The sequence below is a fragment of the Ictalurus furcatus genome, chromosome 12, assembly GCF_023375685.1.
Source record: "Ictalurus furcatus strain D&B chromosome 12, Billie_1.0, whole genome shotgun sequence".
NCBI classification, from domain to species: domain Eukaryota; kingdom Metazoa; phylum Chordata; class Actinopteri; order Siluriformes; family Ictaluridae; genus Ictalurus; species Ictalurus furcatus.
In genome coordinates, this window is record NC_071266.1 from 15,610,456 (window position 1) to 15,630,436 (window position 19,981).

The window sequence follows — 19,981 nt, forward strand, 5'->3', positions numbered from 1 at the left end:
TTTATGAACTTTTTGGAGCTTGAAAGTTTTGGTTACTTGGACTGTAAACAGAGAGGCAGAAATCTCCCAGGATTCATTAAAAACGTCTTCATTTGTGTTCCGAAGACGAACGAAAGTCTTACGGGTTTGGAACGACGTGAGGGTGAGTAACTGATGACAGATTTACAATTTTTGGGTGAACTAACCCTTTAGTGCAACGAATTAATGTTTGTCATTACCACTGCATCTACTACGATACAATACGATACGATTTCGATTCTTAAGATGATGATTTGCTATTTGAATCATCACAGTATCTGCTATAATATGATTTCAATACATTATTTGAAAACACCACTGAATCTGCCTGTTTCTGCCAAGCTGCCACTGTTGGGCCCTTGTGCAAGGCCCTTAACTCTTAACTGCTCAGCTGTATCATTGAGATAATTGTATGTCGCTCTGGATAAGGGTGTCTGCCAAATGCGGTAATGTCACTTATGTAACTGGAATATGTTACTGTATGTGTAACCATCACACCAGTTCAGGATATTTCTCCTCCACACCAGCACAGGTCCTCCTCCTCCGAGTACTGAACCAATTTCACAACTTCCCTGTCTGCTGCCTATTTTTATGAAACACTTTGCAAAGTCTTGCTTCCATTTTAAGTTCTCAGTTTTAATTCTGATTATTGTCTCTTATGGGTTTACTCTGCATGTTTGTGCTTTGCCTTGGCTGTGCTTTGAACTTTTGCCTGATTTATGATGGTGATTTTGGATTGTGGGTTTTTGCTGATGTGAATAAATCTCCAGCACAAAAAGCCTCAAACTTCTCCTGAGTCTTATGTGCGACAGAAACTGTCAGAAATACCGGTTACTGTTACTGAAATTTTAAGAGAACACACACAAAAAAAAAGGATTTATTTCTCAGTCAACTTACTTAATTTCACGTTTTATTTAATGTCACCTTCTTCTTCTTAAATTACATAAAAAATTATTATAAATAAATAAATTTATAAATATTTTTTCCCCCAAGATCAACATAAATTTGCAGATTGTTTGGTATAAAACGCGTCATTGTAAGTGTTAAGCATCATGTAGCCTCCTCCACTGCGGATCATTAAAATATATCATTAATTATTTGGGAATCTTCTGTTATGTTTGACAAAAAAACAAAACAAAACAAAAAACAAGCAAAAATGACAAAGACAGTGTTCAAAGCATGTCTGAAAAGATATTTATTAGATGAGAGATAGGAAGAAACATTCCTGAAACCATGAAACACACTGAAGTTGTCCTCAATCCTTAAAAATGTGAAGAAATATAAACACTCTTTATATTACCAGAGATTTATTGCCAACTGATTAGAAATAAGTGGCTGTTATAATCCTGTTAAGAGGTAGTTCAATACAGCAAATTCATTATTACTGCCATACCAAAGCAGGTGCACCCTAATCTCTTTGGGTATGCAGATGTATTTTTTGCACATGTAAAACAATTAAAAACATCAAGTGCATGCATTCAAATTTGGTCAGTTATATCTAATTCAGACATCTGTTCATTTGTGAAAATCCATGTAAAGAGATTAACTCTACAAATCCTTGTCCATTTTTTAGCTGATACACTCCAGGTTAAAGTGTTAATATCAGATTTACATACTGCACATTACACTTCAATGTCTTAAATCAGTTTAGCCTTGAAAGACATGGAGTTAAATTCATCTTTTATCACCACTTAGTCTATATTAACTTTATGAACAGGGAACATTAGCAAAATGCTATTAAAAACCAAACAAAAAAACAAACAAAACATTGGGCCTCATTTATCATTTAGTAAAATTGTGTGTAAATGTTTAGGTAAAAAAAATACAACATAAAACAAAGTTAACCTGAGTAAACACAATACAGTTTTTATTTTTTATTGAAGGAAAAAAAAAAGTTATCCAACACCTACCACCAATGTGAAAAACTAATTGCCCCCTTAAACTTCAAATCCGGTTGTGCCACCTTTAGCAGCAATAACTGCAACCAAACGCTTCTGATAACTGGAGATTAGTCTGTCAGTTACTTCTAGGACTAGGACTTACTCCTATGCTTTGGATCATTGTCTTGCTGTATAATCCAGTTGCACTTGAGTTTCAATTTACGGATTGAAGACCGGACATTCTCTTTTAGGACTTTTTGGTAGAGAGCAGAATTAATGTTTCCCTCAATTACTGCAAGGTGCCCAGGCCCTGAAGAAGCAAAGCATCCCCACACCATCACACTTCCACCACTATGCTTGACCTTAGGTATGATATTCTTTTTGTGGAATTCTGTTTGATTTATGCCAGATGTAACGAATTTGAGGATCATCAAGGTGTGTTTCAGTAAATTCAGATGAGTCTTAATGTTTTTCTGGGTTTGCAGTGGTTTTCACATTGCCACTCTTCCATGGATGCCATTTTTGCCCAGTGTCTTTCTGATAGTTGAGTCATGAACAGTGACCTTTATTGATGCAAGAGAGACTTGTAGGTCCTTTGATGTTGTCCTTGGCTCTTTTGTGACTTCCTGGACGAGTAGTTGCTCATGGAGGAATTTTGGAAGGTCGTCCACTTCTGAGAAGGTTCACTACTGTGCCAAGTTTTTCCATTTGGAGATAATGGTTCTCACTGTTGTCCTTTGGAGTCCCACAGGCCTTGAAATAGCTTTGCAACCCTTCCCAGACTGATATATTTCAGTCACCTTCTTCCTCATCATTTCTGGAATTTCTTTCAACTTTGGCATTTCAACTATGGCCAGTGTTACTGGTTAAGACCTTTTAACCAACTTCATGCTGTTGAAAAAGTTTTATTTAAGTGTTGATTTGATTGAACAGGGTTTGCAGTAATCAGGCCTGGTTGTGTCTAGTCCAGCTGAACCCCATTATGAATGCAGTTTCATAGATTTCGGAAATTAGTAACTATGGGGGCAAATACATTTTCACACAGGCCCAGTTGGTATTGGATAACTTTTTTTGATTCAATAAATAATATCATTTAAAAACTGTATTTTGTGTTTACTCAGGTTGCCTTTGTTTTATTTTAGATCCATCCATTTTCTGTAGCGCTTTTCCATTGCAGGGCACAATCACGCACACATTCACGCACCCATTCACGCACCCATTCACGCACCCATTCACACACCCATTCACACACCCATTCACACACCCATTCACACACCCATTCATGCACTACGGACACTTTTGGACATTCCCATCAGCCTACAATGCATTTCTTTGGACTGGGGGAGGAAGCCAGAATGCCCGGAGGAGACTCCCAAGGCATGGGTAGAGCATGCAAGTTCCAGTACACAGAGGGGTGCAGTGAGAATTGAGCCCTCAACCCTGGAGGTGTGAGGCGTATGCGCTAACCACTAAGCCACCAAGCCACCATTCCCCCATTTTATCTTAGATTTTAATTACTGAAAAAATTAGTATGAGATATACACAAAAACAGAAGAAATCAAGAAATACTTTTTCACAGCACGGTATGTGTAAATTTACACACACTCAGGAACACGAGTAGGAACATTTTTCTGAATTTAAAGGATTTTCATGAATACCAAATTTCTTGTGTAAATGCTTGTATGAAAGATTTACAAATAAATCTGTTCATATCCAGCTTGATACATGAGGCCCACGTAACATTATTATTTTTTTTTTACACTCAGGATGAACTGTTTACAAATACTATAGCTCGCAAGGCCATACGAGAGGGGTGGCATCTTTCATTTAAGTATTTCAGGGTGTGAATGACATTCAATTACAGAAAAGCATCCACCACAGCCATGCGTGACTGGGTGTCAAGGGAGTAAAATTGGCCATGCTTTCTGGGTAGCAGGGATGGCAAAACACAAAGTTCAAAAATGTTTGAAATGACCAAAGAGGCACATGTGAATTTGTAGAACATTAAGAAATAAATAGACGTAAAACACGTTAGCTTGTTCTGAGATTCGCACAGTAAAACACAGTCTCTCTTTTGCAGTACTTTCACAGTGCTAAGGCTAATAACCACGGTACTTCAAGTTACAACATGAAGGTGTGCCATTTTGAGGTATGTTTAAAATTACCCCCCCCCCCCCAACAGTTCTTTACATTTTTTCTCATCAACCTCTTTCCTTCTCAAAACGCTGATTTGTCAGCTTATTAGTACTATGATCATTAGGTTTATTTGATAAGAGAGTTTTATTGTGGTATGTCTTGCTCAAAGACTTCTCTGATTCGTGCTACACAAATGTCTGATGCAGCCTTAGTCTCTTTGCAGAGTTGTGATAGGCTGAGGAAGCCATGTGGGATGTCCTCCACTACAGTCAAGGTCACCGGTTGGTCAATGCTCTTCAGCTTTTTGGCAAACATCACAGAATCATCCAACAGAGCATCCAACGCTGAAGCCTATAGAAGATAATGGTCAATGATCAACAGTTAATTTCTTTCTTCCTGCAGTCTCTACTTATATTTTGTCATGGTTAGGCTTCTGATTATTGGAATCATTCGAATATATTAACTACATTTGTTAGCCAATTGCCCCATTCTTTATATTCATGTATTTGAATGCTGTAATAAGAATAAGAATATGCTGCTGGATTTGGATATATTCTACTGTATGAATTATCTTGGTTTTTATATCACAAAAACTTGCAATTTTAACAGGGGTGTGTTGACTTTTTATATCCACTGTAGAAGCTGAATACAATACAAACATACAGTGATGTTCAGGGGTTGGGGCAACAACTTGTATCATAAAGTGCAAGACTCTAAATTATTAAATAATCTTTAACCTTTATACAAGGAGCAAAAACTATTCTTGGTCTCAGATGTTTGGACCCTACTCTATACTCTCAGTACATTCACACTACTTTCATTCTGGTCCTTACCACTAGATGTACAGGTGGTAGTCCTCTGAGGAGACTGTCAGGTGCAAGTAGAGGAGATACAAATGGGTTCTTCATGATAGGAGTGCAGGGGATATGAATCTCTGCCAGACACCCAGAGCGCAGAGGTTCAAAGCCTTCTGGGAATTCCATCAGGCCGTGCAGCATGTCAGCAGAATGAGGCACGGCATTTTGAGAACCATCAGATAATCTCGCAGGTGAGGTAGACGTGCGGTCAAGCAGCGACTGCAGCCAGCTGGAAGCTCCTTGTGTGATGTTCTCAAGAAAAAGCGCAGTGTCCCGTCCCAGAGTGCTCAGACTGTCCAGCTGCTGCCTGGGCTGCACAGACACACTATCCATACCTGATAATGAAAAGATATGCTTACAAGTCATGAACACGAAGGTTAATATCGGGTCATGGTTCTAAGTTAAGGATCCAGATATGTAGTTAGTGATGGTCTTACCAGTGTATGCATTGATACACTTGTAAAGCACACTAAGAGGTAGCACTGGGTCAATGAGCGTGAGAAACCGTGATGGTGAGGCATCAGTTGTCAGGAGTGTCGCTGGGTAGGCAGCCATGATGCCATCAGGGATTCTTACCCCATGAGACATGGCCTTCAGAGAGACAGTGATGCATAGGTTCCCACCAGCACTGTCTCCTGCTAGACACACACGTTCTGCTGTCGAGCCTGAGAGAAAATATTGGAGGTCAAGTTTATGAATCTCTCAACACTATGAAAATTGTGTTTCATTTATGTTTTTATCTTTTGCATGCATTTCTGTACCCAGTAATTGACAGTTCTTTAGAGCCCAGCAGTAAGCATAGAAACATTCTTCCAGAGCCCGAGGAAAGGGGGCTTCAGGAGCCAGTGAGTAATCCACAGATAGAATGGGCACATTCAAATCCTTTGACCAGCTCTTTAGGTAACTCTAGAAATCAGATAAATCCAAGACTGATATAAATAATAGGTACAGGAAGCCAACGTTTAGCTTTCGAGATATTTTGAGTACTGAAAGTGGACATCATACCAAGACTGAACAGTTTACATACAGAGACTTTCCTTCAAAGAGAGTAATTCACTCAAATAAAATCTCTCTCTATAGACAAACAGATTTAGCATACTTCATGAGATTTAGAGGTCTGAGCCACAAATCCACCCCCATGAAAGTGGATGAGGAGCCATGGAGAGAGGGGGCCACTTTGAGGCCTGAGGCCTACAGGAAGAGAGAGTTGAGATCCCTCAGACTGAGTGAACGAGAGCAACTCAGCACTATCCTGCAGAGAAAGAGGTAGTGCGTCAGTGGCATTTGGTCACCTGGTGAATCAAAATGATCTGACCTGTATTAATATGCACATAAACAACCACAACCACAGAGTGTCACGACGCACCTGTCCCTGGCGGAGTATGTGAGAGATGAGGCGTACTTGAACGGGTCCCGGCCCCCAGTGGGCAATGGGAGGCGTCACTGTGACTAAGAGACTTGTGTCTGAGGCTAGAGGTAAACTCAGTGGCTCACCTGGAATTGTTAGAGTACAATTCACCTGCACAGCATGTGACCTGATGCTCGCTAAACTCTGGAGGGACAGTGAGATTAAAAACAGAGATAACAATCTAATCACTACTGGCCTTATGGCACGACCACTTTGTATATACATTGAAATAATATACAGGAACTTCTGCTCTTCAAGTACATTCCTTATTTTGTGACTCAGTATTGTCACAAAATAAGGGGGAAAAAAAATCACTTTCAACCAGTGACACCTGGAAGTGCAACCCTCAATTTTTTTTAAATGAAATAATTTATATTCAGCTGAATTAACCAAGCAACTAAAAAAGTTCTTGTCATGTTCAACCACTGAGTAGATTTTCTGATAATTCGATTTGTGGACACCTGACCATCAGACCCATATAGGAGCCTTCCAAAACTGTTGCCACAAAGTCAGAAGCACACAATTGTATAGAATGTGTTTGAATGCTGTAACATTGCAGTTTCCCTTCACTGGAACTAAGAGGTCCAAACCTGTTCCAGCATGACACAAAGTGCACAAAGCAAGCTCCATGAAGACATGGTGTGTTAAGGTTGGAAGAAGGTGGAAGAACTCGAGTGTCCTGCACAGAGCCCTGACCTCAACCCCACTGAACACCTTTGGGATGAACTGGAACTGGAGCCTCCTCCACATCCCAGCATCAGTGTCTGACCTCAACCTCACTAATGCTCTTGTAGCTGAATGGACACAAATCCCCACAGCCACACTCCAAAATCTAGTGGAAAGCCTTACCAGAAGAGTGGAGCTTATTGTAACAGCAAAGGGGGAACAAATCTGGAATGGATGTTCAACAAGCACACATGGGTGTGATGGTCAGGTGTCCACAAACTCTTAGCCATATAGTGTATTATGTGAATACACTGTGCCACATCAAGACATTAGACTAGGAATCTTAAATTTGTTATGCAGTCACATGCTTAAAGTCAGGCTAAATAGATTTTATCTATTCCTTACGGAATCGAGTACTCAAGTGAGAGGAGTACTGAATTATATTAAGCAATATTAGTACTATATGTTAATGAATGACTTATGCACACAGATAATGTAGTGAGCGATTAATTTATTTAGACTGTGAGACTTGGTTTCAGGAAGTTAATAAAATGATTGAGAAACACTGGTGTGATTGAGTGACTGTTGTTTCCAAAATGCAATAAAAGGAGCCACAAAAAATCCAACTAACTGATATCAGCTCTGTCTCAGTGATGTTCCAAAAGGTTTTCCAGAAATGCATATCCAGGTTCTGAGTGATGCGTTCAAACTCCGCCCCCCTCAGCTCAGGATCCACCACGTACTTCCCAGAAGTAATGACAGAAAGTGCTGCCCTTCCTACAAATAAATACATTTTTTACTGAATCATAGTAAACGACTTCACCACTTCCTTAACACTATGCAATTGCATGATGCTAACACATCCTCAGCACCTTTCTTTCCAAACTAAATGAAGTGTATACAGTGAGCTTGGAAAATATTCAGACCCCTTCACTTTTTGCACAATTTTTGTATTACAGATTCAATTTAAAATCAAATAGTTTAATTCAGTTTTTTGATCATTAATCTGCACAGAATAATCAGGAATAACAAAGCAAAAATATGGTTTTATAAATGTTTGTAGATAAGCTCTAAATAGTCTCTAGAACTTGACTGGAGTCCAAGATTTAGAAAGGCACCTGTGTGTATAAGGTCCCACAATTCACAGTGCATGTCAGACCAAAAACCAAGCTATGAAGTCCAAGGAACGCTCTGTAATCCACAAAATGGGCTAGACGGGCCTTGATCAGGGAGGTGACTAAGAATCCCATGGTCACTAGAGCTTCACTAGAGAGATGGCAGAACCTGCTGGAAGGACAACCATCTCAGAAATACTCAATCAATCAGGCATATTTGATGGTTTAATCAGGCATAGCTAGACACAAGCCACTCCTGAGTAAAAGGCATTTGGCAGGCATGTAAAGGATTCTGAAAGCATGAGGACAAAGTTTCTCTGGACTCGTTAGACAAAAATCTAACCTCTTGGGCTGAACTCCAAGCGTTACATCTTGCAAAATCCAGGCACTGCTCATCAACTGGTAATACCATCCCTACGGTGAAGCATGATGGTGGCAGCATCATGCTATTGGTTTAGAGTGCACAATACCTCAGACTGGGGTGAAAGTTTACCTTTCAACACGACAACAACCCAAATCATACAGCCAAGACAACGCTGGAGTGGCTTCAGAACAAGTCTCTGGATGTGCTCGAGTGGCTCGGTCAAAGCCCAGACTTGAACCCCATAGAACATCTGTGGAGAAACCCAAAGCTGGCAGTTCACAGATGCTCCCCATCCAATCTGATTGAACCCAAGAGGATCTGCGATGAAGAACGGGAGACACTGCCAAGATCCAGGTGAGCAAAGGCTGCAGAGGCATATCTAAGAAACCGCGAAGCTATAAATGCTGTCAAAGGTGCTGAATAAAGGGTGTGAATGTGTATCTAAATGAGACATTTCAGTTTTTGAAAAATTTGCAAAGATTTCTAAACATGTTTTTGGTTTTTCATTATGGATTACTGTGTGTAGCTTAATGGCCAAAAAAGTCAATTTAATCCATTTTAAACTGAATCTATAACACAAAAAAGAGTGCAAAAACTCAAGGGGTCTAAATACTTTGGCAACCCACTGTAAATGCAAGAAGTGGATACACCACATATGGTGCACTGCCATGCCTGAGACTATTCACTGAAGGTAAGGGGTGTTACGATGCAATGTGACACCAAGCATCACGATGCAAACAACTGATAATGTGCATCAATGAAATGTGCGAGTCACACAGTGTGTATCAGCATTCTATTAATTATGCATCTAATGCAACTATACTGTTTGGACACCAGAGGTCCTAATCGATGCAATCCACAGAGTTAAAATCCATACACTCACTGAGCACTTTATTACAAAGACTATACTAATACTGGGTAGGGCCTCCCTTTGCTCTAAAACAGCCTCAGTTCTTCATAGCATGGATTCCACAAGATGTTGGAAACATTCCTTGTTGACACGACTGCATCATGCAATTCTTGCAGATTTTTCAGGTGCACTTTCATGCTGCAAATCTGCCGTTGTACCACATTCTAAAGGTGTTTTACTGGATTCAGATCCCGTGACTGCGAAGGGTACTGAAGAACACAGAACTCATTGTCATGTTCATGAAACCGGTTTGAGACGACTTTTGCTTTGTGACATAGAATTTAGAAATGCTCAAACCAGCCCGTCTATTGTCAACAACCATGCCATGGGTAAAATCACTAAGGTCATATCTTTCCCCCTTCTCATGGTTGATGTGAACATTATCCGAAGCTGCTGGCCTGTATCTGCATGATTTTATGCACTGCATTGCTGCCACATGACTGGCTGATTAGATAACTGCATAAATGTGTAGGTGTATAGCTGTTCCTAATAAAGTGATGAATAAGTGTTTATAGTGAACACATCGGTCCTGAGAGCTCCGGATCACGATGGCAGACTCGTTATAGGCTTGACAGTTACACAACAATTTCATAACAGAGGTCACAGAAGGTTTTTCAAATTTACAAATTCAAATTTGTTCAAAATATTCTGAGAATCGAATCGAATCAAATTGTGACATTAGTATTGTGAATCGAATGGAATCGTGACCGGAGTACATCATTACACCCTTAATTTAATGATTGATATTAAATTATATATAGCCATTAAAACAGTTCAATTTAGTGCCACGTTCATGAACTGGCCTGTGTTACACTCACCTAAACTAGTCTGTTGTTTCTTGTAGTTCTCTCCAAATGACACCATACTGATGACCACTGTCTGTAGGAAAGGCCTGAGAGAAGGAGAGAACTAGCAGACAGAAAGACAAACATTTCATGGAATTCATTGAATCACTAATATGTGTGTGCTTTAACACTACTAATGTTATAAAAACACCTAAAATACTCAGGCCCGTTGTTCATACAAACTAGAGCTTAGTACACACTGTACTGCAATGTGACGACATGCAAAGTATGTCATTACAAAAAAGCATTAATGAACAAGCATGAACGCTCAGAACATGCACACACAGGCCCTAAGCTACTTACCTGAAAGCCCAGGCAACGCCCATAGAAACAGGCCTTGTGCATAGATGTGTACTCTCTGACGAACCTCCTGCTCAGACCTTCATCTTCCAGCGAGTGGAGCTGCCCATGTTCGTTGTTGTTGAGTAAATGCTGTGCCAGGTAGAGAAGAGCACGCAGCTGACAAAGTGCCATGCAGTACGCCTCCATCTCACCAGTATTGTGCTCCACACGGAAAAACATCCCCCCGCAGTTGGAGGAAATGTAGCGGCCCTTCTGGATTATGTGGAGTACACAGGACAGGACCACCTGTAGACAAAACACAGAGCAGGACTAAAACAAACATTTACAAGGACAAATTTAACAATTATTATTTTAAAGTAATTAACATGGTGCAACTTAAATCAGCCCAAACATGTTTGAGAGACAGACATTCAGCCAGACAGGTCACATGTCTGGGTTACAGTTACTTCCATAAATATTGGAAACTTTCTACTTTTCCTGAAAGGTGCCTCTAAAATAAATAGATAGAAAGAGAGATAGAGTTTAACCATACCTTGATTAAGGTGCGGTAGCCATTTGCAGGGGTGTCTGTGTCAAAATCAAAATGGTGATAAACTGTGGCAAAGCCACTGACCAGGGCCTTGAGAGCTTGCCCATGTTCATGAATGCGTCTCATTGTTGCCAGCAACTGACTGGTGGCATCATTCTGTAGCAAACTTGAATGCATAGAGATGGCAGAGATGGCTTCCTCACACACTGTTTCCAGGGTGTTGAATACATGGTGATGATCCATGCTTAGGTGACAGAGAGAGAGAGAGAGAGAAAGAAAAAGCATTTTCAATGTGAAAAGTGAAAACTACGTAAACATTTGTGTTCAAACTGTCAAAGGTCTCTCTAGTCAACCAGTACAATCACCAACTGTATAATCATTACTGTGGGAGTGATTTCTCTATTTATTCTTTCTGATATTGCTTGTGTGCCAAATACACAGAAGGACTTTCTCCACCTGTCATGACCTTGATGACCTACTCAGTACTAAACTCTCACATTGTATATCACTTACACTAGTGACCTGTCTCAATAACATGAACTCTCGGTGTGTTGAAGGTCTTGTGAAATGCAGTTCACTGCTGATTTCTCTCACTGTGTGTAATAAATATTACTGTGACCCATCAGCAGGAACAAGAAACAGCTTACATTTTTTTAAATTGCCATGGCAATTCCACAAATGAATTTCTAAGATTTGTTGCTGTTGAAAATGTTTATTTGTGAATTCCATTATGATTTGCAATTAATGAACTTGTTCAGCCCTGTTAAAACCGCAATATGATGGCAACAGTGTTACACTCTTAGTGTAAAAGTCTATTTTGATTTATATTTAAACTCACTATTGTGACCACCAATCTGAGTCTTATATTTTAGTTCTCAACCTATTTATTCTGGCATATATGCATCACTATATAGAGTTTTCAAGTAAAATGTGCTTTGAATGTTTGTTGGTCGTTACAGGCGTGTGAGAAAGTACTCAAGTGTTCAGATAAATGAGCTAAAGCATGGTAATATGGAGGCAATTTTTGAACTTGCTCATAAGCAGGCAACAACTGCTGACACAGACTTAATTCTTGCCATATTTAGGCCATGTTCTAATGGGAAAACATCTTTAAATAAGCACTGAAATGTTTTGAAGATATTCTGATCATAAACATTCACATTGTGGTAATCAGCGATCTATTAATTAATGCATCTCATGCATTTGCACTGTTTGAACACCACAATCTGCACAAGCCATAGAATTCAAATATAGAGAGAATGTGCTGGTCACATAACCACATTCTTTGGTGGAAAGCCTGCACCATTACTGGGAATCTGCACCTGTGAAGCGAATGATAGCTCCGGATCACAACGTCAGACATGCATTACATGTTATATGGTTACACAACCACCTTAAAAAGAGCTCAGTGCCTGAAAATGAGGCCACAGAAGCTGGGCAATTTAGCTGCCTTTGGAGCTCTATCAGGTTAAAATGACACTTCAGGCGTTGCTATGTTGCTCGTTATGTTCACAATCAATAATTTTCTATGATTGGGTTCATAGACAAAAATGTATATTGTTTTGCACTGTTTATGATTCAGAGAAAAGGAGTCTTTTCACACATAATTTTTCTTCATTCAAGTTTTGTTAAAAATATTCTAAGAACGAATTTGAATCATTTTGTGACCCGAGTGTATAATTACACCCTTATAGGACTGGGCAATAAATCAATATAATATTGATATTATATGGTAGTGGTATCTCAGTGGTTAAAACATTGGACTACTGGTTGGAAGGTCATGAGTTCAAATCCAAGCACTGCTGCACTGCCGCCACTGGGTCCTTGAGCAAGGCCCTTAACCCACAACAGTTCAGTTGTATAAATGAGTTAAATATAAGCTTCTCTGGATAAGGGTGTCTACCAAAATGCTGTAAATGATATCGTGATTACACAATACATTTTCCCTGAGATATTGTCGGTATGGCGATGTATTTTTAATGTTTTTAAATCACAAATAAAAAAAAACAGTACTGAATGGATGCTGTTCAGTTCAAAAAACAAAAACGTAACCTTCTTTGTCTTTGTAGACGGTAAAGAAAAGTAATGTCAAACCCAGTTTAATGGTTTTCTTTTGCTTATTTTACTACCTAAATTATGTATCGTGATACACATGGTGTATCATCGAAATGTCCTCATGTATCATGATATGATATTTATGTCATATTGCCTAGCCCTGAACCACTAGCACATATTTCATATTTTCCACACACATAAACCAAGATACATACCTAAGGTAGATGTGTTTCACTTATTTATGGAAACCACTGAGAGAATGGTTTCAGTTTTGTTTTTTGTCTGGAATTAAAGTAACTCAGCAGAGAGTCACCTTACATGGTGGGATTAGTGCTATATGATTAGTATGAGCGTTACACAACACAGTTTTTTATATATATATATATATATATATATATATATATATATATACACACACACACACCCACACTTTGACATACATACAGAGTGTATGGTTGGGGAAGGTGACTCTGACCGTGTGACCAGGTGAAGACCTTCTCGGGTAAGCCGAGTCCTGACGTGTAGCTTTCACATCATCTCCCAACACCACTGCAGCTGCCGAGAACTTCCGCAAAACTTACGCTTTCAAAATGTTACAAAGTCCAACAGACTCGCGTCACAACCAAAACAAAAAACAAAACCAGCACTACAGATGGAAGGCGGATATATGGAGCTCAAATGCTTCTACACTTCCGTGAAAAAGTAGAGCTCGCGCGGTGTAGTGCACGATATTTCCAACAGGGAGACATCTGAACCTCCTCGAGTCTCCTCCGCTTACCTGTTGTCGTTGTCTTTGTCGTTCTCTCTCTCTCTCTCTCTCTCTCTCTCTCTCTCACACACACACACACACACTCAATAACACAGAAGTTCTGCGGCTGTGTAAGCTGTTGACATGAAACCCGTGCTGGGACTTTGACCGCTGTGAAGGAATGAATCACACTATTATCGCGATATACCGAGGTAGATTCCACAGTGACCTGAAACATGAAAAGGCTGATTTAGAGGAAAACAACCCGTCGGTGCTGTCAGAAGTTTACCGCGCAGCACCCTGGGAGTTCGAGTCATGTGAGACTAGTGCCTTATTGACAGTGTTGAAGTTTCTCAGGGGCTTTTAAAGACACCGAAACATTAAAAAAAAAGAGAAAAAAATAGAAAAACAGTAACACCACAACTAAATAGGCAACCTATTATAGCACTAAACTTATCCAATTCAATCAAATATTGGAGTTCCTCTAGACTTCCTGTCAGCTTAAACCAGTCTGGTCATTCTGTCATCTCTCTCTTGTCTCTCTCATCAACAAGGGGTGCGTCTCAATCAGCTCCCAAGTATATCATGTATACCAGGTCAGGCACTGGTAAGGACCCTGGCTCACTACATATTCGGAAACTGAAGACTCAATTTCCAGCAACACGAGTCGCATTGTAAAACGTCACCACTGACATTTATTAACAACAGACAGGACCGATATCTTTCTGACGTTATATGTGATCTACATTTGTTAGCTTGATCATGCGCATTTCTGTTTCTTAGTACTTCAAGCAGGATCGTAGGCTAGCTACTGGATTTTTAACAAATCATTAAAGTCGTTAAAGACTCAAACAAACTGTAGCCATAGGCTATAGAACGTCAAATAAAGTAAAAAAAAAGTTAAAAAAAGTAAAAAGTAATCATTTGAGAGCTACAACAACGTTAACACACTGCTTACATTCGTAGACGAGGTTAGCCGAGAGTTCGTCTGCCATTTTGTTTCGAGCTGAAAGGTTTCAGAAAACATGACGTCACTTCCAGTAAGGGAATAATAGTGAGCATCGATGCCTCCTGGGTTTTGCAGTGCATTGTGGGATTTTTTAGGGAGCAGTGAAGGTACCAATGCACTGGAAGGATTCTGCGAATGAGACAGCCCTTAAAATGGCCAACTCCCTGATCTGTGATCAGTGCCCTGACTACTGACCTACAGAGCTGATTGGGATGCACCCAGAGTGTTTCAGCCTGCAGACACTCCACTCACCAGACGTTTTTTTGTTTTTCGAACCATTCTGTATAAACTTTACAGACTGTTGTGTTTAAAAACCAAGGAGATCGGTTTCATTTTCTGACATACTCAAATCAGCCCATCTAGCACCAATATCCAGGCCATGATTAAAGTCACAGAGATCAGACTTTTTCGTCATTATGATGCTTAACTGAAGCTCTTGACCTGTTTATCCATGATTTTTTGCACACATGATTGGCTGCTTAGATAACTGCATAAATGAGCAGGTGTACAGGTGTTCCTAATAAAGTGGACAGTGAGTGTGTATACATTGGCTTCCAAAATTCATTCCATTGGGTTTCCAAAGTTCCCAGAGAGTCCACGAGCTCCTCCTTATGTTTAGTCACTTCACTACTCCCACAACAACAATAACAACTGGCGATGCAAACAGAAATGTCATTAATGTTACGGTATATCCATCGCTGTTGAAGTGTCTTGCCACCGGAAAAGAAAAATCCTTCATTCTAATGGTGTGAATATGCTCCCATCCCCCCCCCCCCCCAAAAAAAATGAGGAGTTATAAAAGGTGCATGAGGAGTGATGGTTATATGTGGTCTCCATATTTCAGGGACCAAAAGTAATCGGACATGCTAACACTATCATTAATTGAATTGGTTGCAAATCCACTTTAGTTACTCTTTTAAGAATTCATGAAAGGTTTTCCATGCTTAGCACTTTCCAGCTCTTTTGAAATCACCTTTTGAATGAACATTATGCTCTTTGTCTTTTATGACTAAAGACCATTCAGTAAATTAATTTGCAGGTGTACTCAGAGACAAAAAAAAGGCTTTTAAATTTGAGCTAACTGGGGCTGGTCTTTGAACACCCCTGACCTAGACCATCTGTGCAAAAATCTATGAAAATTTGCTTTGATTCAGTAACTAGTTTTATTTTATTTTATTCAAATTATTTTGTTATTTTGTTTAATTTCATTTGATCCTGTTGTATATATTTTCTATATATTATTTCTATAACTTCTTGCATTGCCTTTTTATTGCCTGTTTTGACACTATTGACAATTAAATATAATATTATTTTAAAACTAAAATGGTTTGAATTGATAAGGAGCTAGTTTCTATAAAGTCTTTTTTTTTAAATTCTCACATACAGAAGAAGAGTAGGAAACAGCCTACCTCTTTACTCTGGCAGAATACGCAGCTTCTTTTTTCCCCCCGCTAGACCAGGTGTGTCAACATCAGCTTTTTTGTGTAGGACACACAAGTTCTTCCACCTTCCCCTAATCTTAACACACCATGTCTTCATGGAGCTCGCTTTGTGCACTTTGCGTCATGCTGGAACATGTTTGGACCTCTTAGTTCCAGTGAAGGGAAATCATAATGCTACAGCGTACAAAGACATTCTATACATGTGTGTGTGTCCGACTTTGTGGCAACAGATTGGGGAAGAACCGCATATTGTATGGGTGTGATGGTCAAGTGTCCACATACTTTTGGCCTCATCATGTACATTCACTACTTGGCACTGTGGGGATGTCTAAAAGCAGTCTAAATGTAATATTTCATAGCCTATTCTACAGTTACCTGGGAAAAGTTGTTTTTTGTTTTCCTTTGCTTTAATGGAACAGGATTCACTGAAGTGATTCACTTTGATATTGCTTCATATGAAGTTTATAAGATTTTGTTTTAACTACAGAAAAGACGACTAGTCTGGTTCTTTTTTGAATTACACGTTTTTGAATCCTTTTCAGATACGTGCCTGACTTGCATCACACACAGCAGATCATCATCATCATCATCATCATCATCATCATCATCATCATCGTCATTTTAACCAGTGTAAGACATGTGAGCCCAGGCAGTCACTATACTACATGAAACTGGTGTACAAATGTTGAGTAATAGGTGCTACGGTTCGTTTTAACATTATTTTTTTGCAACTTCACATAAGCTGGATGAAACAACGCAGTGTTTATCCCATGTTGTTTAGAACGTGTTTAGCCCATGGCCCTTGATTTTTATAACCCGTGTCCTGTGACTTTTGTGATGAACAAGACTAAAAGTGAAAGAAGCTGAGGTGACAGTGTACTGCAAATCTTGAATTCACACTGGACATGTTTATACTTCTGTATGAACTGTATTTACATCACAAAACAGAGAGGTGGTTTCTGGGTAAGAGGGGTGTATAAAGATGCCCAGACGGACAGGTGTGCTGTCCTCCAAAAAGTTAAAAGTATGTCATTCAAATCTACGGTGATGTGCGTCAACCAGCCTTCATCTGAATGCTGACTGTTTGAGGCGGGGGTGTGTGTGAAATGCTGTCACTAGACATTGCGTCCCTTATGGGTTTTTCTAACGGGGTTCAGAGTAATATAGCACTAAATACATCTCAGGTATAAACAATAACATTTCTCCTTATCACATTTTCCAACCTGAATATCTATAAACCTTTCCTTTTTCCTGTGTTTCATGTTTGTGAAACACGGAATTCTCCGTTGTTTTTGGCTCTAAGATTCTTTTTTGCTTTGCCTTTCCTGGTATATATGACCGTGTCCACTAGTATATGCACTCACATTACATACAAGTATGAAGATGGACCTCTATGCAAGCATAGCATCCTGATGTGCCTAAATCACTACTGCCTGTTAAATCCATGCTGCACTTATTCCATGCCATGCAACAGGCTTTGTGCCAAATACGGACCCCACAGAAGATGCCGACTCCTCTTCGCGTGCATGGCTTTGGCTCTAGACTATATCACTTCACAGCTTATTTATTTTCATGATTTCTGCTGATTTGTTTGTCCATATGATTTGTCAGTAGCTGGTGTTTTCAGCATAACAGCTAAAAATACTTAGTAGAAAAAGGCCAACTGGGATTGTTTTCTTTTAACACTACATTACTTTACTTACAAATTAAACAAATCCTCATTCCTACTTCTGTTTCTTGGGACATTGTATGTTGGAGCATTATGAAAGAGATAGAACTGGAGGAGCAATTATTCAAGAACACTGTCTGGATTGCTGATACACCAATAAGCTGTCTCTTAGGAATGAATGTGGTAAAATCCAATATGGTGGGCTTTGGCTACTACACACACTCTGCCCATTTCCTATGATAGTGATCATCAAGTGTTAGAGTCACATTATCTGGGACCAGCTGTATCTTATGTGCCTTTTTCACCTCAGACATATCCCTAGCCAGCTGTCTGGCTCCAGTAACCACTTCAGTGATGAACCAGGAAACAAGGCTGCCATCCCTGACTTTTGGTAAACCGGTTGTTCAGTTGGTATGGAAGGCAAGCTGCAAAGACATGGAAAAGGGGCAGAGGAAGCAGTCCCTGTTTAAACATCAGACTATATTTCTAGCCTCACTGAATGATGTTGGCCATAACAATTCCAATTGGTGGAGCACCAAATAGACACCCCAGCTTGAACCCAATTGCCAGCGATAATGTCATCTGCCAGTCACATACCAAATGGTAATCAAATGCTGTGTTCAGGAGATAACTCAAACAGGGATAACAGAACCTCCAGAGAGACTTCGGGCTACATTTCTGCCACTCAATGAACAATTAAAGATGCATTAGCCTCTCTTGCATCAGTAAACAAGACCAGAAGTTGCTGTATTGTTCCACACAGACATTGCAGGGGCATTTTCACAATATGTGATCTATGCAGTGTTTGTTCATTATATGAGTTGAATCAAATGTGTTGGAGTGAGAAGACTAATAATAATGAAAATAATAAACAATAATGCTTATTGCAACACAAGGACTCAAGAGGACTTAAGGTTATGGTAAAGGTGATACATCGTGGTTTCTGTAGATAGATATTAAACTGAAGAACTTTCTTTCTTTCTAAAGTATCACTGACGTGTTTTGAGAAGTAAAAAGGATTAGTCAATTCATGTAAAAGGAGGATGTAGCCCAGTGGAAAGTAATCCCATTTTAAACATGGGAGGACTGTCTAGGAAAATGAGACTACCTGACTCAACACTCAGATTACAGTTTGGTCTTAAATATTTGGGCACACCTGATCTGGGGTGTGTTTACTACAGACAATTGTGCTGAATGTAGATCTACTGTAAGTAATCCAAATGGCTTAAAAACTGCTTTTGACTTATTGCATTGGGGTGGCCAAGGACAAACCAAAGTAAGGCCTGAAATATAATTCTACAGTTCATACTATATACTGGATGTTTATGAATTTGTGATGCAGTATAGTATATACTATAGTATATATTTATTCCTGTGTCCATGTAAGTTTCCTCCCACCTTCCAAAAACATACAAGTGGGTACACTGACTACACTAAACTGCCCTTTATTGAATGAGTGTGTGAATGTCTGTCTGAATGGTGGACTGGCCTCCTGTTCAGAGTGTGTCTCCCTGCCTCGCACCCAGCGTTCCTGGGATAGGCTCTGGATCCACCATGACCCTGATCAGAATAAAGCAGTTCTGGAAAATGAACATAACAAATCTCAAACCTGTTATTTCATACTAACATTTAAGCATTCAAGTCAATTTCAATTCAATTAAATTTTATTGTATAGCGCTTTTAACAATGGACAGCAGCTTCACAGGAATCCGGATATAAATTTGAAATTTATAAATGGATCAGTAATGTTTTTTGGGTGATTACCACTATGTATTGGCATTGCCAAACCACCATTTTTTTTTTTTTCATTTTACTTGATTTAACTATGATGGCTATCTTTCTGCCTTTGGCACACAACAAAGTTTGGTTATACAGCTGTTTACAGAAACCCCGATATCTCGGGTCAGGATGGTCCTAGCTCCTTGGAACAAAAATTTATATCTAGAGCACATTACAAGGTACATGTAGATATATAAACATTTTGCACATTCGTGGTTCTCAGACTTAGAACATAAGTCCAAATGTAA

At 39.5% G+C, this 19,981-nt stretch overlaps 1 protein-coding gene across 3 annotated transcripts; it reads right to left on the reverse strand.

Moving 5' to 3' along the window:
- Nucleotides 1-1,196: 1,196 nt before the first annotated feature.
- On the reverse strand, nt 1,197-15,551 carry lipea (lipase, hormone-sensitive a). Of its 3 annotated transcripts, none has more exons than XM_053637741.1 (11): nt 13,865-15,551; nt 11,035-11,275; nt 10,503-10,787; nt 10,173-10,263; nt 7,597-7,742; nt 6,258-6,443; nt 5,991-6,143; nt 5,653-5,797; nt 5,329-5,556; nt 4,868-5,226; nt 1,197-4,385 (listed from the first exon to the last, which is right to left on the reverse strand). In XM_053637741.1, exons 2-11 carry the CDS (start codon nt 11,272-11,274, stop codon nt 4,179-4,181), a joined length of 2,040 nt encoding a protein of 679 aa, XP_053493716.1. In that variant the 5' UTR covers nt 11,275; nt 13,865-15,551; the 3' UTR covers nt 1,197-4,178. The 3 variants fall into 3 exon arrangements, with proteins under 3 accessions (XP_053493716.1, XP_053493715.1, XP_053493714.1); XM_053637740.1 differs by having other exon boundaries at nt 13,531-15,551; XM_053637739.1 differs by lacking the exon at nt 13,865-15,551 and having other exon boundaries at nt 11,035-12,286.
- Between the last annotated feature and the right edge of the window lie 4,430 nt (nt 15,552-19,981).